This window comes from Xenopus laevis, chromosome 9_10L (assembly GCF_017654675.1).
Source record: "Xenopus laevis strain J_2021 chromosome 9_10L, Xenopus_laevis_v10.1, whole genome shotgun sequence".
Lineage (NCBI taxonomy): Eukaryota > Metazoa > Chordata > Amphibia > Anura > Pipidae > Xenopus > Xenopus laevis.
Genome location: NC_054387.1, coordinates 48233904 through 48254298, shown reverse-complemented (window position 1 = coordinate 48254298; position 20395 = coordinate 48233904). Strand labels below are relative to the sequence as shown.

Here is a 20395-nt window from a genome sequence, read left to right as displayed (position 1 = left end):
GCGAGGACCAGTATGTCAGGTTTATTGGCAATACGCTTACCAGTATGTTAAGTCTTTGCTATTTTTCCACCCCCAGCCAGCCCATTTATGCCCCTCTGGCTCAGCTTCCATAACAGATTACTTCCCCTAATCTGCCCTGTGCCCACCCCAAATGACATTGTCCACATTATACTAAAACGTAATTATGGTTCCCCTTTAAACTGATTTTTGTGCCCAAGAAGCATTTATTGATGACCCCTTTATTTTAGTGGAGAGGCAACACAAACAAATTAGCCTTGAATTTCATAGCTCTGCATCACCAAAATCAGGGGAACCAATATCACCATCCTTCCATAGAAATCAGCATGTTGATAGCAAAGAAACACATGTTTGCTCTCCTGATGTACATCAAGTAGGCAGTGCAGTAGCAATTAAAGTCAATTGGGGCACTCTTACCGGAAGGGTCTGAGGGTGAGGAAACATCTTCTGACAAGGACCTTCCCATCAGAGTTTACCGACAGCATCTTCTCACTACAAGTAAAAAAAAAAATAGTGTAAAGAGCAATGCTGTAAATTGGAGGGAACAGAGCAGTGTCTGGTAGAGCTATACCTGAATTTGCTTTTATAGATAGTACCGGAAGCCCATCTTGAAGGTAAGTTGGGTGAAATTTAGGGGGGGGGACATCTATTTGGTTGCCTAGATATTCCTGGAAGCCCATCTTGAACATTAGTTCGCATGAGATTTGGGAAGAATGCCCATTTGCTTCCCTAGATTGTCCTGGAAACCCATCTTGAAGGTAAGTTAGATTACATTTAGGTGGAACATCTATTTGGCTGCCAAGATATACCTGGAAGCCCATCTTAAATCTTTGTTAGCATGAGATTTGGGGAGAATGCCCATTTGGTTCCTTAGATTGTCCTGGAAACCCATCTTAAAGGTAAGTTAAGTGAAATTTAGGGGGAACATCTATTTGGTTGCCAAGCTATTCTCGAAAGCCCATTTTGAATGTTAGTTATCATGAGATTTGGGGAGAATGACCATTTGCTTACCTAGATAGTCCTGGAAGTCCAGCCTAAAGGTCAGTTATTGTGAGATTTTGGAGAAATGTCTTTCTGATCTTCTAAATAGTCATTGAAGTCCATACTGAACATCAGTTAGGTGTGATTTGGGGGGGGCACCTCTTTGCTCACCTAGTTAGTCCTGGAAGCCCATTTGGAAGGTAAGTTAGTGCAGGATTTAGGGAGAGCACCTATTGGCTCCCCTAGATAGTCTTGGAAGCCCAGCCTGAATGTAATTTAGAATGAGATTTGGAAGAAATATCTGTTTGATCTTCTATATAGTCCTTTAAGCCTAGCTTGAAGTCCAGCTAGGGTTAGAATCAAGATGAACAGGTATAAAATATAATTTGAATGAAAGCAGAATTACTGATACCCCGATATGTTTAGGTATCCATGACTGTAAAATAAGGGGGGCTTTAATCAATGAAAGATTGAACCCAAAAAAATCTAGGTCAAAGAGTCTATGGTGATACCTGCTGTAAAATAAAAATCTTCACCCAGTGTTCAAGTGGGCACAGATGCTATTCCTGCATTTGTTTACTACTGCAAACTGCCAGATTGTTTGGTGATCATGTGACCAACAGTTACATCAGGCTGAAAAATTTGGAATGTCGCTCTAATTACCCAGCATGTTATGCGCAATGAGATAATAACCAGACTGAGAGACTTGCTGTATACATGTAAAAGGTAAGTTGATGGTTTAGGTTGACTCGCTCAGAATATTTGGTCAACTATGTCCACATATGTACACCCTTTGCACTAAAGGACAGTATAACTCACAGTTTCTGTGGTAATGTTGCAGATATGAAATGACATCCTCGTAATGTATTTTTCTACACATTACGGGAAAACCACAGGTGCTAAACTGCACCTATAGGGGCAAATTTAATTACCTTTGAAGTTGCGCCAGCTTCGCCGCACTTCGCCAGGCGAAGTTTCGCCAGGGCGCAGCTAATTCACTAAAATCCGAAGGGAGGCGAAAGGTAGCAAAGTTGCGCTAGCATTACTTTGTCAAGCAAAGCGAAGTTACTCTAGTGATGCCTAATTTGCATACGGCACCAAGTTAAAGTACAATGGACGTATATGTAGCAGCAAATAAAATAGAGTTGTTATTTTGCCCTATACATGTGCCCACTGTATAGTTTATGTGCCGTATGTTAGGAAATGTAGGAGGGGGAAGGAGGGTACACCCCAAAAAATTTACGATCTTTTTCAGCCTATCACCCTTAAAAAGACGCCAGCATTTTTTGGGACTTGTCAACTTTTTTTGAAGCAAGCCCTATCTACTCTTTTGCATTTCGCTTGGTCTGAGGTGGCGAAGGCAAGTCTGGCGCAAGAGGTAACGTTCAGTAAGTGAATTAGCGTAGTTATATTCTTTCGCCATAGCACAACTTCGCCTGGCGTAAGGGTGCGAAGTAGCACTAGAGTAGGTCCACTTCGCTACCGAATTTACGACAGAACCCGCCAAATCGGCGAAGTAACGAAATTACGTCACGCTGGCAAATTTGCGCTAGCGTTAGCCGTTTTGCGCTTTAGTGAATCTCTCGCACATACAATGAACCTCTCGCACATACAATGAATCTAATGCACTTACAAAGATCTTTTGTAAGTTTGGCTCATCAGAAAGTTTGAACGAAACATAGCGTAAAGCCCAAAGTGTTTCACCAAGCATCTACTTTCTCAGGGAAGTACATTACATTTATTTTAAATAAATTGTTTGTTGCGATTTACACTATGGGAGCATGCCCCTCTTCCTTTGCTTGTTTGTAGAACCTTGAGAAGGACCAACTCAATGAGAAGGCAGTGCTGGATATAGAATACATGGGCTTGTGTTTGAAATGCTCTTGAATTGGACTCTGTTCATTGAAACACTACCCTGAACCTTTGATCATTGCAATGTATTTCTTTTTATTGTACCCCTCTATAGCTCTTTTATACATGATTTTTCTTTTCATATTTGATATCAATTATACCTCCCAGGTACCACTCTTAAGTACCCCTTTATTACTACTACTAATAATGACTGTTAAATGACCTTTAACTCCCACACACAATATGATGCCTCATACAGCCTCCCCTTGGCAGCACAAAGCTAACACAATCACAATACATCAGCTCACTTACCTCTCATACATTCCACTCTCAGTACAAGGGCACAGACACATATAATGTCAGGCTGCTCACGTTTCCATGTCTCACACAAGCTGAACTTAAGTGCTACTACCTATGATTTCATGGTACTTACCTCTGGCAAGGAGGAATGTTAAAAAACCTACCATTTCAACCCTTTCTCTATGCATATATTATTTATATATAATATAAATAATATCTCTATCATAACAAAGAGAATATTAAGTACAACCTGTGTCTCTGCATGTACAGCCCCCCTCACTCTTACATACACACAGTATACACATTATATCTATTTATAAAAGACTGCCTCGCTTCTCTCTCACACGTGCACGTAATATATCAATTATACATAGCCCTTTATCTGTCTCACACAGAGTATAATGGCAACACTTACATACAAACCCTCAATTCAGATACGAGAGTACTTATCTCATTTTCCCACAGTGTATTAATATACCCACCTACCTTGCTCACAGCAAATATACAGTGCCACTTACCTGCCACATATTGTGTGAGGCACTTACCATACTGGCAGAGTATTTATATAACAGCACTTGCCTGTCAAATGCCAAGAAGCGATATATATTGCTACCGGTCTGTCTCACATACACAGTATATAGAATATGAGGAGACCCATTTTGCTTAACGCCTTCAGCATATGCTGGTACTGACCTGTCTCTAACACATATACACAGTATATAAGGCAAATATGAGAATACCTACCTATTCTCACAGCACTTACCTGTCTCTCACACATAAGTATACATGGGCAATTACTCCTTTCTCTTATGGAATTTGGAAAAACTGTTGTCTACCTTGCTGGTCACACACACAGTATATAATGGCTCAGACCAGTGTCTCACACACACATATAAAGGCAATTTCTACTCTCCCTTAAAGAATATAATGACACCTACCCCACAGACTGAGCTCACCATGCTGCTGACACTTACCTGCATTTCACACACATATAAGGACACTTAATAGACACCTCATTTACTGCACAGACAATATGATACTTGTATCTCATATACACACACACACACACACAATACAAGGGAAGTTACCCCTGTCCTTATAGAACATGAGGACACCCACCTTGCTGCTCATACACAGTATATAATGGCACACAGGATAGCAGCACTCTTACCCACCTTGCTCTACAATACTGCACAATATATAATGGCACTCAGCAGTCTCACACAGGATGCCAGCACAGCTCTTACCAACCTTGCCCTACATTTCTAAACAATACGCCCGGGCACTTACAAGTGACACCAATTCCGTCCCCCCCTACTACACACACACACACACACAATGTAACAGTCCACTCACCGGGTCTGGCGCGCCACCTGCAGAGCGTGAGGTCAGATAATGGCGTCTGTCCTGGCTGTGAGCGTGCGCCCCATGCCCGTAGCGCTGCCCGTGCCTCCCCTCCCGCCTGTTCACTGCGCTTCGCCACACGAATATGGGGGGCTGCATTGTCTCCACCGGGGAGAGCACCAGCTGCATTACACCTAACGCAGGTACAGCGACATCTACAGGCAGTGCCGGGGTACTGCACCCAGCCCTATTAAACAGGAGGTTAACCATTTCGTTGTAAGGTTCGGCGAGAGAGCTATCGGGTTAATGCTACATACAGTATTAATCACCGGGGACCAGTTAAAAGCACATTCACTCAAAACCCAAAGAGGCTTTTTAATCATTTCATTTTAATCATTCCAAGGTCTCCAAACTGAAGTAGAAATTAATATCACTCCCATTCCCTTTTATTATATGTATTGACTGGGCAAGACTCCCCTATACATGTTGGTAAATATTATCAATAGCAGGGTCCAGTGGTTTAATAGGTGCCTAAGGGAGGTAGCCTAACACCTACAGTGCATTTACTATCATTATCTGGAGCCAGCCCCACATGATGACGTTTGCTGTGAGTATTTTGGGGGCAGTGTGTGTGGGCAGGAGAGAGACAGAGGCATAAATAGATGGAGAGGCAGATGAGCCATAGATGATATCACAATCGTCTTATTGCTCACAGACTGAAACTATGCATCACCCAGCTGCCAGTAGGGAAAGGAGGCAGATTTCTTCCAGCTGAGAGTTTAATTGGTTTATTATGTGGAATTTTGTGTACTAATGATGCACAGAAATAGAGATCAGAGACTTGTATGGAGGGGGGTAGTTAGATCTGGATAAGGTAGGTGAGCTGCTGTGACCAGAGGCAGCATAAGGGCTCTTACAGACGAGCGTTTTTACCTGCGCTCCCCTGCGTTCTGGTTTCATGCGTTCAGCCGCAGGGGATCGCAGGAGTAGACGCACTGAATTCTTTTCAATGGGGCTGTACTCACACAGATGCATGTAAGCGCCGAACGCAGGGAAATGCAACATGCTGCGTCCCAACCTGCGTTAGGCGCATACATGTTCCTGTGTGAGTACATTGAAAAGAATTCAGTGTGTCTAATCCTGCGGCTGAACGCGTGAAACCAGAACGCAGGGGAGCGCATCTAAAAACGCTGTAAGAGCCCTTAGTCACATTTATAGAAATAGTTTTTATAGTGACCCCATAGCACATAATAAGGTTAAAGATATATAGAAACATTGGGGTAACAGTCACCCTGCTATAGTTCCAGGGGTACCCAGGGCACAAATAAACACTCACCCCAAATCTCCCCCTAAATGTCCTTCAGACTGGGCCCCCTTAGTTCATAACAAGGTTACATATATATATATATAGAAACATTGGGGTAACAGTCACCCTGCTATAGTTCCAGGGGTACCCAGGGCACAAATAAACACTCACCCCAAATCTCCCCCTAAATGTCCTTCAGACTGGGCCCCCTTAGTTCATAACAAGGTTACATATATATATATAGAAACATTGGGGTAACAGTCACCCTGCTATAGTTCCAGGGGTACCCAGGGCACAAATAAGCACTCACACCAAATCTCCCCCTAACTGTCCTTCAGGCTGGGTCCCCTTAGCTCATAACAAGGTTACAGATATATAAAACATTGGGGTAATAGTCACCCTGCTATAATTCCAGGGGTACCCAGGGCACACATAAACACTCACCTCAAATCTCCCCCTAACTGTCCTTCAGACTGGACCCCCGTAGCTCATAACAAGGTTAGAGATATATGGAAACATTGGGGTAACAGTTATCCTACTATAGTTCCAGGGGTACCAATGGCACAAATAAGCACTCACCTCAAATTTCACCCTAACTGGCCTTCAGGTTGCCCCCCCCAGCTTAAAACAAGTTAACAGATGTATAGAAATGTCGGGGGAATCTAATATTTAGCCTGGCACCCACTGTACTGTTAGAATAAAACAAAGTAGTAGCATATTCCTATGTGCATAACTCTGTTAATTACAAAGCTGCTTGCATCTGAGGCTGCCTCAGTGATAAATGTGGGGGACTGCAGAACTATGTGCTATGGGGGTTAATGAATGAGGGAGAAAAGAGGGGGTGCAGGATCTCATGTGGAGGGCAACCTGCCAAATACTTGATATTCATTGAACTGTGGGTTGTGAGGGGTACTCAGCATGGTCTCCCTGGTAACAAAATCGCCTCTGAAAGCTTTACTACTCCAAAACCATTCCCTGTGGGGCTATGGGTGCCCCTTGCGGCTTTAGGCAGTGTTTACTGTTTACAATTTCTTTTCCAACACGCCCACTCATCTCAGATATCTCTTTCTGCATATTCCCTATAATTCTATCATTCATTCACTGATATTAGAACCAACATATCTGTAATACCAAGTGTCTGGCCCAGACTTACACAAATCTCTGTCCCTACTCACTGCCCTACTGCCCTTCTCTACTAGATCTACCCATAAACTCACCGCTCAGTGTCTTCTTACAAGCGTAACCACCATTCTATCACACTCGGATATTCAAGTGACAGTTCAGCCCATGTGTCACTAAATGGCAATCTTTCCAATTCGCTATCCCTTCCTTTTCATTAGTACAGTGTTGATGGAAATCCAATTCTGCCCTACAGGGTATATGTCAGTCTGTTTAGTTCCTATTTGTGTCTTCACATCCCCAGTGAGAAAAAAGTCTGGCCTAAAACCCTCTCACAGCAATTCTATTTGATTTGCTCTACAAATGAGAAAACTGCCCAGTAGGAGCTAAACTTATGACTTACAGACCAAATCAATAGGATTCCTCAGCAACCAGGGACTGCAGAAATACCTCTATACGCCAAGCTTGTAAAGTTACAAGCAATGGAGTCTACAGTCCAACCACAGCACCCAACTGTGTGTCAGCTCAGAGGATCAGCTTCAACAGATCATCTCAGCTTCAACAGAGAATCCGCTAGAGTGAAATTCTGCCACTCTCCATTCATTTCTATGGGATTTTGACAGGCATATTTTATCAGAGGATGAACTTTCACCCATTGATAAATACTCTTATAACAATCCCATAGAAATGAATGGACAGTGGCAGAATTTCACTCTAGAGGACTGTGGGGATCTCTAACTTTACTCTTTGATAAATATACCCCAACGTTTGAAGAATTGTCAACCTTGACAGAAAAATAAGGCTTACATTTTGGGAATACATGAGTGCAATGGTTTCTTTTTAATGAAACAGCGGAGTACAAACAAATTATGGGTTCCTAGGAAAGCTTAGGAAATGTATTTTGAAGTTATTGCCCACTGTTTATAAGTGGTTTCTTCTTGAATATATCATCAGTAAGTAAATGTTTGTTTTTAAGGTTCTATACTGTGGCTTTGACATTGTATAGCTGAAAAAGCATTTTGGATGGATAGTTATAAATATGTCTAGAATGAGGATACTTGCATTTTATATTTGGTGCTATGTATTGCTTCCACCCTACCCCATTCCTTCTTTCTATACCCCGCTCTCCCATTTAACTGTTGCAAATTCAATAAAAATCTATAATACAAAAAAAAATCAATACAGAAATAAGCTTAAAGATAATGTTAGTTTATCTTGACCTTGGGATTCTACAAAGTCTGTTTTGCACAAGTAAGTTCATAATACAGAACAAGGTTCATGGTACACTATAAAGCTGAGCATTATTATAGGTGCTTACAAAGTCAGACTACGATAGCATAGAACATGAAAGAGCTAGAAGAAGATGAATACACATATTCATTGCCAATGTCTATTCAATGCGCACATACAGTAATCCTGGTTGAACTGTACAAAGCACCAATCTTGGAAACCACAACTAATCTGTCTGTAGTCCATCTTTCCTATCAGCTAAACCTCGTTCTATTGTGTCTGTGGCACAGAGATGACTGGAGCTGCCCACTGTATGTGCTGCTGGATTCCCTACCCACTCTGCATCTGCACTTTATCGCAAATAAATATTTTCTCTACTGGTAAAACCTCTCCCACTATCTCTTATGGGGTATAACTGCAGAGAACAAGCTGCTTCTGGGGCTCAAGATTATAGATGGAGCAGTGGACAGGACTGGAGGTAGGGTTGCCACCTGGTCGGTATTTTACTGGCCTGACCTGTAAAAATAATGGTCGATCCCAATGTTATTAATAGGGAAAAAAGATAAATATATAGGTGGCAACCCTAACTGGAGGGGAAAAGGGGTCCCTGAGAAAGCACAAAGGCTGAGCCCCCAGATAGGAAGGGGACATGTAAATGACGAGTGTCCGGTCTTCATGATGCATATACTCGAACACAATATGCAATACACATACTTTATATTTTCATCTATGTTTTCCCCAAGGGGTTCCTCTATTGCCGGGGGTCCAGATTCAATCCCCTTCTCAAATAGGTAATGCTGGAGGGTGCTCTAAGAGTTGATTTGAATTTGAAGCTTTCCAGACATTGTTCAATATTTGTAGCCCCTTTTCTTCTGGGGGGCACCAAGTTATTTTTTTACACTCAGACTGAATACAACTGAATCCTCTTGTGGGGATAACAAAGCGTAGGGAGGAAAGTGGTTGCCCCTCTGTGCATCCACTTATGACACCTGTTAAAATATAAATCTAATTTAGTCAGTGACCTTTTCAGTGGGTGAAGCCATGATATTGAATAGGGTAAGCATGTGTGGTCTTACCCTTTGTGTTTGGGAAGAAATTATATACAGTCCCTTGTATGCAAAGACAGAGATACGATGATAATTAGGTAGCGAATAAGAAATATCAGAAACAACCGAACCTTCAAGGCAGTGGAAGAGAAAGTGAAGGTAGAGAGATGTAAGGAGAGTAAATTATCAGCAGGAGAGGGGAGAGAAGGGGGGTGTATAAGAACGAAATACAGATAATAATGAGAGAAGTTACAGAGGCATAGTCTGTGCAATGCCTGAATTTCCCCTATGGCTTTCACATTAGAGCTGAGGGAGAAATATAATAATAAAGCGAAGAATGATCTACTTGTAGAAATTTCAGCTGACAGAGATGTATAAGGGCTGCAAGAATGCTCTAGGTCTGCATATTCCAGTATGGAGAGAGATTATAATGAAAAGGGGAACGAATTAGGCCTGCACACTCTAGTTGAGATATATAATAATGGAAAGAAAGGGATCTTGGTCTGCAAACTATTGGTGAGCTATAGTATTATGAAAAGAGAGAAATATATATATAAACATTATGGTTTAGTTCCAGGGGCACAAATAAGCACTCACAGTGTCGGACTGGCCCGGCGGGACACCGGGAAAAAACCCGGTGGGCCCCGACCCTCGTGGGCCCCCGCCGGGCAAGACCCCCTCTAATAGTATAAAAAATTTTAAAAAGTTTTCGGCGATGCGCATCGCATCGCCGCTTGCGCATGCGCGCCGAGAAGTGCGCTCGCGCATGCGCATGGTGGCGTTCGAGCGGCGCAGTAGGGGGGCGGGGGGCCCTGGACAAGCAGTCCCGGTGGGCCCCGGTCCCCCCAGTCCGACCCTGAGCACTCACATTAAATCTTACCCTAACTGACCTTGAGGCTGGGCCCCCTTAGCTTATAACAAGGTTACAGATATATAGAAACATTGGGGTAACTGTCACCCTGCTATAGTTCCAGGGGTACCCAGGGCACAAATAAACACTCACCCCAAATCTCACCCTAACTGGCCTTCAGGCTGGGCCCCCTTAGCTCATAACATGGTTACAGATATATAGAAACATTAGGGAATCTAATGCACAAATAAGCAGTCACTGCAAATTACACACTGGTTTGCTCATACATAGCATGCAACCCTCTGATTTATGGTGTGTGGGTTTCATACACTCTTATTCCTTGTCTTCAAACATATACAAGGCAATTCAGTGGTTCCAGGCTCAGATGGGGCAGATACGTTGCTCTCCCTGGCAGTTAAAGGGTTACAGGCGCTGGCTAACTTATGATGAAATATTGATAGAACCCAAGTGCAAGTAGCAACATCCGTACAATGTCTCTGTCTGTCTTTGTCAGTTCATATGCCTTCAGTTAGGGTGTGTGGGTGTGTTTAAAGGCCTGACTGTCTGTGCTGCTGAATATTTACAGCTGTGTGGGTGTCTGTCCGTCTGTTGTCATTCTATTGGGGCACTGGTGATTGCCAGGGTATAATTAGATTTGTGCTTAATGACGTGCAGATATGCTATATTTGTTGATTTATGATGGATAATGGCAGAAGAGATTATTTAATTAGACATATACGTCTAAATGTGCCGATTCACATAGATGTGCATTAGGGACGTTCTCTTGTGGAACAGTTGTGAGACTTGCTAGTGTTCACCAGGAAATCTTAAGGGTCTTGTTCAACGGATGTAGGGTCCCGTGTCTTCTTCCCCTCTAGGGGGCCTATGGTGACCCACATTTTTTTTTTGCATCACGGGTCACCCACATTTTCACCTGAGGGGGCCCACATAGTTATGATATTGGTCTTGTAGGGGGTTATTTATTATGTGCAGACTGCAGGCCCTGACTGGCAATCTGTGGATTGCTGCAAGTTGCTATAGACAGTCACTATATAGTGGGCTGGTGGGGGCTATTTGGGCCTCAGTTTTGGGTCAGTTGGGCCTGTGTGTACCTGAAATGCCAGGACCTTTTGATTTTCAGTCTAGACCTGTGTGCAGGGTGCAAAGTGCAAAACATGGTCCTACTTTGCACCCGGGGCACTGCCCTTTGCACCTAGATACAACACACAGGCAGACCCCTAGACAAATGTGCTTTTTAAATGAGAACTTGTGTGCCCCTTATACCTCTTTTACTTGTGTTTGGGGTTAAAGTAAACTACTCTAAGGGCTTGAGCACACGGGCAGATTCGGGGAGATTTGGTCGCCTGGCAGCTAATCGCCTCTTCTTAGGGACGACAATCACCCCAAACTTCCTTCCGCCTGCTAAAATGAAAAAAAAGAAGAAGAGGCGAAGAGGCGATTAGTCGCCAGGCGACTAAATCTCCCCGAATCTGCCCATGTGCTAAAGCCCTTATTCTAGCCTCTCTTGGCTGTTGAATCGTTAGATATCCAGTTCGAAACAATACAATGATACCTGTATCTGATGACTCAGCACTAACAGTGGCTGATCTTCGAGTGCCTTCAAAGTCGTCGAATATTTGGCCACCCTGATTGACTAGCCGACTGATATTAAAGTCTTCTGCTAATATCAGTCAACTCCCACCATACACGCATCAAATATGGTACGAAAATGTTTTTGTACAATATTATCAGTGTGTCTATGGCCATTTTAACTCCCCTTTCTATTGTCTTTTATTCCCTTTCCCTTTTCACCCCCTTCAGATGCAACCTCCTGTTAAGTTCATTTGAAGGGTTAGTTTACCTTTAAGTTAACTTTAGTATGTTATAGAATGTCCAATTCTAAGCAACTTTTCAAATTGTCTTCATTATTAATTATTTTTTTTATAGTTTTTGAATAAGTCTTCTTTTAAGTCTTTCCAGCTTTCAAATGGGGGTCACTAACCCCATTTAAAAACAAATGCTCTGTAAGGCAACACATTTATTGTTATTGCTACTTGTATTATTCATCCTTCTATTCAGACATCTCCTATTCATATTCCAGTCTCCTTTTCAAATCAATGCATGGTTGCTAGGGTAATTGGACAACCACATTGCTGAAATTCCAAACTGCTGAGTAAAAAGATAAAAAACCACAAACAAGAAAACCAATTGCAAATTGTCTCCGAATATCACTCCCTACATCATACTCAAAGTTAACTCAAAGGTGAACAACCCGTTTAGGAGCAGCGTAGCCAATAAGATGTTACAGTCAGTTCATTGCAAAGACCGTGAACAGCAATATTGACACCTGCCCAGTACAGACATGGGGGGCTGCTCTCTCTTATTTGCACCAAGCTCTAGAGGCCTAATTGCAGGAAGGGAGTTTGTCTCTGAAAGCTGTGTTACTAATGAATCAATTCTTGGAGTAAGTGATGCACATTCTCAAGAGGGGGGCATATTGCTAAAAAACATCCTCAGCTAGGTTTCTTACTGTGACCCCGATTTATCTACTATCAGGAAGTCAGGTTGAGAGCTTTGCCTTGGGTGGAACAGTTGTGAAATGGAACATAGGGGGGTGTGTGGTGTTGAATGTTTCCTCAATGATGTGTTTTATCATCTTACCTTGCAATGCTCCCAACTCCACAACGATTGCTATAAATTCCTGCAATTTCTGCTGCTTTCCACCTGTCTGCGGGGAAAAAATTGCATTATAATTCCCAGCTCAGTCCTGCTGACTCATGACTAATTTAGCAATTTTCTTGCACTTTATTTTAATAGGCCTAAACAATGTTCCCCCTAAGGTGTGCAATAACGTGCGCGCACACAAATTTTAAGGCCAACGCACATAAATTGTGGTATGCACAAAGAATTTTGCGTAAAAACAGAACATTTTGCATTTATTCTGACCTGCATACGCAGTTTTTAAAATGGCGCACACATAAAATGTGTGCACAAAATAATTTTTTTTTGACGATAAGGAATTAGAGGGAACACTGGGCCTAATCCAGGGATGTCAATGTGACAGGCCTGCCTCATACAATAATCAGAGCTGGACGGGAAGGAAGGGCAATCTGGTGATATGTAGCTTATTACATGGTCATAGACAGTCACTATTTATTGGACCTGTGGGGGCTGTTTTTGCCTCTGTGCACTTGAAATGCCTTAATGGTGACCTGCTATTGCATTCATGTGAATGGGCACAGATTGCACTTGCCGATGTCCAAACACACTCATTTCATTACAGTTTCACTAATTCCCACTGCATCTGTTTTGCCTTTTCTGCTGAATCAGCCAGACCCAGGACACCCCTTAGTGCTTTTATACTTGAGTCAGGGCTGATTGAAAATGAGGTACCCAAGTATCTGTACCTGTACAAGTTGGAATGGAAGAAAAGACAAAAAGTTGTATGGCAGGATCAGCAAGCAAGAGTCTCTTTGCCCAATTTAGCCACCAACATAGTGAAACAAATTGGACTGGGTCATAATGGAGGCTTATGCAGATCCATCATATGAGGAAGGCATTGCACCTTTCATTTCTAACATGCCAGATTTTTCAGCCAGATATTGGTTGTGCAGCATTTGGGAAGACCTCATACACAGGCCTGTGAGATGTTGACTTGGTCTGGGAAGGCCAAGTCCTGCCTTATCATTAAATGGATATTTTTTTCTAATGTGTGAGTCATAATTAGAGAACTACTGGATACTAGGGCTCTCATCTATATAGTGAAGGCCCCAGGGGATAGGGCTGCCAGCTCTTGTCGGTAGCAATACTGGCCTGAGCAGAGAAGGGTCTGGGTGATGATGTAAGGGGTGCAGTTGGGGATATGAGGGGAGGAGCTGTGATGTAAAAGGGGCCATTGCAGACATAGATGGTCAGTTGGGGTGGGGATTGGATGAGCAGGCAGGGTTAGAGAGCTGTAAGGGGAAAGAGAGTGGTGGAAGTTAGACTTGGAGGTAATTTTGGATGGATCGGTGGGGGAACCATTGGGGATTACATATTTACTGACAGTTGCAGTGGTAGTAAATTTGTAATACTGGCACCGGTCCTAGCAGCTTTTTTACCTGTTATGCCTGTGAAATACCAGCCAGGAGGCAACCCAACCGGGAGAGTGAATGTTAACATAAATCACAGATATAACATAATTGAAGAGACAATACTGTTACTCAATAACATATACCCTTTAAAGGAGAACTAAGGCGTAACTAAAGAAGTAGCTAGAAATGTTGTACATTATGTTTTGGGCTTCTGCACCAGCCCAAGGCAATCACAGCCCTTTAGCAGTAAAGATCTGTGCCTCCAAAGATGCCCCAGTAGCTCCCCATCTTCTTTTCTGCTGACTCACTGCACATGCTCTGTGCTGCTGTCACTTACTGACCCACTCACAATATACAGTACACATAGAATAGAAATGTCACATTCCCTTACGTCCCCTACGGCAGCACCATGAGATTTATTTTGCTTTCCCTTACATGTAGGACAAGTGAGAAAAAAAGAGTTAATTCTCCCCACCCATAAATACCAGCTACTCAAAACCCCCTCTAGTGTTTTTTTGTCCTACCTTCGTAGGCAGGTGAGTGTATTATCCGCGTAAAGGTGGATGCCATATTAACGTTCTTTCTGGTTTTTTCCTAGATTAAAGATGCCAGGTCCCTAGGGGACTTGAAGACCGCAGACTGCATTACCCAAGAGGTCTTTCAGTCGGAGGTGCGAGTGGCCTCTTAGGTTTTGCCGTCGCCGCAATAGACTGTGCAGCCGAGGGTTGCCCATAAACAAGATGGCGACGATAACCTATGACACGCAACTTAGAGTTCACGTGATTGGTTAAGAGATGTTTACACTGATGATGCGGATCAGGTGTGCTGAAGTTCGCACCAGAGGATCTTTAAAGCTAATCACGCTGTGTTCAGACGCTCCCCTTGTATAGGAGTGTGATCAGCCTGCTGCTTAGACGTTGCTGCCTGGGTTGCAGCCTCCTTATTCAGCACTAAGGTACAAGGTACTCTGTGGGCATGCTTTTTACCTAAGATTCCTTTATAATCTATGTGTAAATTTTCATGTTTTTTCAGATGTCTACCCTAGAGCCACCACCTGTCAAAAGACACAGGAAGTCAAAGCATCTGCAGTGTAGAGCATGTGACACACTTCTCCCAGATGACTATGGGAAAAGGTTTTGTAAGGACTGTCTGTCCTATCTGGCTCACAAGGATGTTGAAGCACTTCCTGAAGCTTCTTCTTCGTGGATTAAGGAGTTTATAAAATCAACTATGAAGGATATGTTTAACCAGTTGCAACCTGGCCCAGTCCCTATTGCGGATGATATTGTGAATTCTCCTACAATAGTTAATCCTATATCTTTAGACGGATCAACTCAGGATTCATCCTCGGATGAGGAAGAAATCTTAGCCTTGTTTCCGGTGGAAAGCACTGCGAAATTGATCAGGAGAGTAAGGTTAACGATGGAATCTCTGGAAAGCGAGGATTCGCAGGCAACCACTTCTCAGGTAGCTAAGAAATCTAAAAATTTTCCGGTTCACCCAGTCATGAAAGATTTAATGACTAGAGAGTGGAAAAATCCTGAAAAGCCTCCGTCTATAACAAAAAGACAAAAGCTTTTGTTTCCCATTCAGGAAGAGGAGATACAGTCCTGGGGGACTCCTCCGAAAGTAGATGTAGCCATTGCCAGACTGTCTAATAAAACACTCATTCCTGTGGAAGATGGTTCAGGATTAAAGGATCCTATGGATCGCAAGATGGAGTCCTTACTTAAAAGAGTTTATAATACGGGTACAGCTATTGTAAGCCAGCCTTGGCTGCCTCGGCAGTGGCTAGATCAACCAGGCATTGGCTCAAACAATTCACGGAGGATATCAACAACAACATATCCCGTGTGGAGCTTCTGGAATCCCTGGAAAAGGTCAATATGGCAGTTGAGTTCTTGTGTGACTCATCCATTGAAAGTATTAAGCTAGCTGTGAAAACTATGGCTTTATCTACAGCATCCAGAAGAGCTTTATGGCTAAGAACCTGGTCAGCTGATTCAGTATCCAAAAACAGCTTATGTGCCATGGCATTTGAACCAGGTCGTCTCTTTGGATCAGAGCTGGATAAACTTTTGGAATCTTTGTCAGGCTCTAAGAATAAGCGTCTTCCTCAGGAAAACCAATCAAATAGGAGCAAAAATTCCTTTTTCCGGAATAGAAGAACATCACCTAAAAGAGATAACTACTTTCAAAGAGACAGAAGAAGGAACGATACAAATTCCTTTCGGCCCAATAGAGCATTCAATTCTTCCAGAGGTGAGAGAGGATTTGGGAAAACCTTCCCACCAAAGAAAAGGCCATCCTTCTGACGCCAGAAGTTTACTGCCGGTAGGGGGCAGATTAATTTTTTTCTTTCCAGAATGGAAAGAAACCATTGCAGACGCATGGATACTCCAATTAATTGCAGAAGGCTACAGAATAGAATTTCTGAGTCTACCTCCTCAGAGGTTTATTCTTACTCCCTTAAATTCTCCAAACAAACAGCTGGCTCTCGAGCAGGCCATCACAGAATTTGTTTCAGCCAGAGTTCTCGAACCAGTGCCTCCACTGGAGATTCATCGAGGAACCTATTCAAAGGTCTTTTTAGTCCCCAAGCCAAATGGGACTTTCAGAACGATTGTAGACTTAAGACAAGTAAATCAGTTCATCCACAAGAAGACTTTTCGTATGGAAACCATCAGGTCGGTGATAAACATACTAGACAGAGGCGACTATATGGCTTCTTTGGATCTCAAAGATGCTTATCTGCATATTCCAATTTTTCATGCTCACAAGAAATTTCTTCGGATTGCTGTGTTCATCAAAGGAGTTCTGCACCATTATCAGTTCAGAGTTCTTCCTTTTGGGATAACAACGGCACCTCGGGTGTTCACCAAGGTTGTGACCTCGATAGCAGCGGTTCTAAGAGAAGAAGGGATAACTCTTATACCTTATCTAGACGACTGGCTGATTACAGCAGTGTCAGCAGCGCTGTTAAAGAAACATTTAAACAGAACCATCGAGCTGCTTCAGTATCTAGGATGGATAATAAATTGGGACAAATCAACCCTAGAACCATCCAGAGCAATAAAATTTTGGGACTCATCATCAAATCTGCGGAAATGAAGTTATATCTTCCCCAGGACAAGATTTACAGTTTGAGGGAAGCTGTTCAAGAGATAATCAGAAACCCTCTTTCGACAATCAGAGGCTTAATGAGAGTCCTAGGTCTCATGACGGCATCAATAGAGGCTGTCGCTTGGGCGAAGTTACACATGAGACCTTTACAAACAGAGATACTTATGAGTTGGAATCGGAAAGTTTCCTCCATAGATATGAAGATATGTCTCAGCGCAGAGACACGATCCAGGTTGGAATGGTGGCTTCAGGAGAATCACCTAGTACAGGGTCTATCTTTTCAACAGCCGGAATGGATAGTGCTAACTACGGATGCCTCTCAATGGGGATGGGGAGCCCATCTGAGCCATCTAACGGCACAGGGCATTTGGGATCCAATGGAAAGCTCCATGTCCTCAAATTTCAGGGAATTGAGAGCGGTCTACAAAGCCATTATTAGTTTCCAAAGACAACTAAAAGGCAAAAGCATAAAGATTCTTTCAGACAATTCCACCACAGTGGCTTACTTGAACAAGCAGGGGGGGACCAGAGTTCCCTTGTTGAATCAGGAGCTATTCAAGATCTTGAATTGGACAGAGAGACACAGTCCTCGTCTGATGGCGGTGCATATAAAAGGAAAGGAGAATTTCATAGCGGATCATCTCAGCCGGAAAAAGATTGCTCCAGGGGAATGGTCCCTAGATTAACACATATTCTGGAGAATTACAGATCGATGGGGAATGCCAGAGATAGATCTCATGGCCAACAGGAAGAATCGCAAAACACAGAGGTTTTGCTCCTTAAACAGACTAGATCGTCCGGATTATATAGACGCCATGTCAATCAGGTGGAAATTCCAACTAGTTTACATCTTTCCCCCAATACCTATGATTCCCAAGGTTTTACAGAAGATCAGATTGGAGAGAGTGCAGACAATTCTCTTAACCCCATTTTGGCCTCGGAGGAGTTGGTTCTCTCTGTTAATGAGAATGTCCAGAGGACAGTATTGGATTCTCCCGCACTTTCCGAAGCTATTGACCCAGGGGCCTCTGGCATATCAGCATCTTGCGAGATTGAAGATGACAGCTTGGAGACTGACAGGTCCATTTTAGAGTCGGAGGGACTCTCTAAAGAAGTAGTAGACATACTGATTCAATCCAGAAAAGCTTCTACTATCAAGTCCTATTCTAGAGTCTGGAAAAGATTCAGAGACTGGTGCAAGAGGAAACAGATTTCGGAGACTCAACCTTCTGTGCCGGTGTTGTTAAAATTTCTTCAAGAAGGTTTTGATAAAGGGTTATCGGTAAATACTATCAAAGCGCAGATCTCGGCTTTATCTGCTCTCCAAAATAGATCTTTGTCCACTCTACCGCTTCTTAAAAGATTTGTCAAGGCTATTTCAAAGATCAGGCCTAGACTCATTCAATCCTCTCCTACTTGGGACCTACCTCGGGTGTTGAAGAAATTATGTGAAGCACCTTATGAACCTCTGGAAAATATCTCCATTAAGTGTCTATCTTTCAAGACTTTATTTTTAGTAGCCATTACTTCAGCTAGAAGAGTTGGGGAAATCCAGGCTTTATCAATAAAGGAGCCTTACTTGACATTCCTTCCAGACCGTGTTGTCTTGAGAACCCTTCCTAATTTCAGACCTAAGGTTGTCAATACATATAATATCAATCAGGAGATTGTTCTACCAAACGTTCAGGAAGCCCAAGGCCACAGCTCTCAACTGGTCCTTTTGGATGTAGGCAGAATTCTGAAAGCCTACCTAAGGAGTACAGAAGAATTTAGATTATCTGAAAGTCTATTCATCAGTTTTTGCGGAAGAAATAAGGGGCTAAAGAGCTCGAAACCGTCATTAGCACGTTGGATTAGAGAGACTATCCAGACGGCCTACATTAAGGATAATCTCAATCCTCCATTTCCTGTCAAGGCACACTCTACTAGTAAAATTTCTGCTTCATGGGCAGAGGCAGCCAATGTATCCTTGGATCAGATATGTAGAGCGGCAACCTGGAGTAATCCAAATACTTTCATCCAGCACTACAGGGTAGACATCTCGGCTTCACAGGAAGCTTCCTATGGCAGTAGCATACTACAGAAGGCGATATGAAGATACCCTCCCTTGTTACTCGTTAACTCTCATGGTGCTGCCGTAGGGGACGTAAGGGAATAAGTAAATTTATACTTACCGTAATTTACTTTTCCCTTAGTCCCTTAGGCAGCAATAAATTACCCGCCCTAATAAAATACTTAAGCATCGGTCTGTGTGTCTTATTAAAAAAAAAAAAAAAAAAAAAACACTAGAGGGGGTTTTGAGTAGCTGGTATTTATGGGTGGGGAGAATTAACTCTTTTTTTCTCACTTGTCCTACATGTAAGGGAAAGCAAAATAAATCTCATGGTGCTGCCTAAGGGACTAAGGGAAAAGTAAATTACGGTAAGTATAAATTTACTTAATATAAGACTGATTAGTAATTAATACAGATAATTACTACATGGCAGCACAGAAACCAGAGTAACTAGCATCAGAATTTAATAATCAGCCCTGTAGCATCATCTTATATTACAGACAAACCTCATTTTCTGCTTGATAATTTGTGACAACCCCAAAGCTTAGCTTCTCAACAGCTGCTCAGAGCCCACTGAGCATGTGAGTGTCACAGACACTTTCCAAGATGGTGACCCCCTATGACAAGTTTAATGTCCTGGATCATTGCTGCTATTGAGAATCTGAAACTTTACGCTGGTGCAATAAGTTCAGTATATAAAATATGGAATTTTTAGCCATATTAATTTTTAGGGTTTAGTTATCCTTTAATGCTCGAGCCTCACCCTCCCAATGTTCTACCTTACAGCTGACCCTATGTGATGTGTGTATGAGTATACAGATTGGATAATGAGCACCAGAGCAGGTTTCTCCTGACCTTCTTTGTGCTGAGATACTGGGTTTTCTAAATGGATTCAGCAATGATTCCCTTTTTTTTTACCTGCTGTGGATTGCAAAAATGATGCTCGTGTTGCCATAGCAACACTGTTAAGAAACTGCAGCGCCTGCTTTTCTGACAACATAAAACATCCCCGCTCTTTCCTGGTGGATATAGAGTTCACAGCATGAGGTAAATCCCTCTTTTAATTTGGTATAGGGCTCTCCGATACCCCCCTCCTCCCAA

The 20395-nt window shown here is 42.7% G+C and overlaps 1 protein-coding gene across 4 annotated transcripts in view; it reads right to left on the bottom strand.

Moving 5' to 3' along the window:
* The window catches only part of mgat5b.L (alpha-1,6-mannosylglycoprotein 6-beta-N-acetylglucosaminyltransferase B L homeolog), a 33420-nt gene extending 28750 nt beyond the window's left edge, over positions 1 to 4670 (bottom strand). The window contains exons 1-2 of one of the 4 annotated variants that reach the window (XM_018235387.2): positions 4507 to 4670; positions 436 to 510 (exon numbers count right to left, since the gene is read on the bottom strand). In XM_018235387.2, the coding sequence (XP_018090876.1) occupies positions 436 to 503 (68 nt within the window). In that variant the 5' untranslated portion in view covers positions 504 to 510; positions 4507 to 4670. Of the gene's footprint in view, positions 1 to 435; positions 511 to 4325; positions 4448 to 4506 lie in introns of those variants that run through there. The other 3 variants (XM_018235386.2, XM_018235384.2, XM_041575851.1) reach the window with 3 other exon arrangements.
* Positions 4671 to 20395: the final 15725 nt, after the last annotated feature.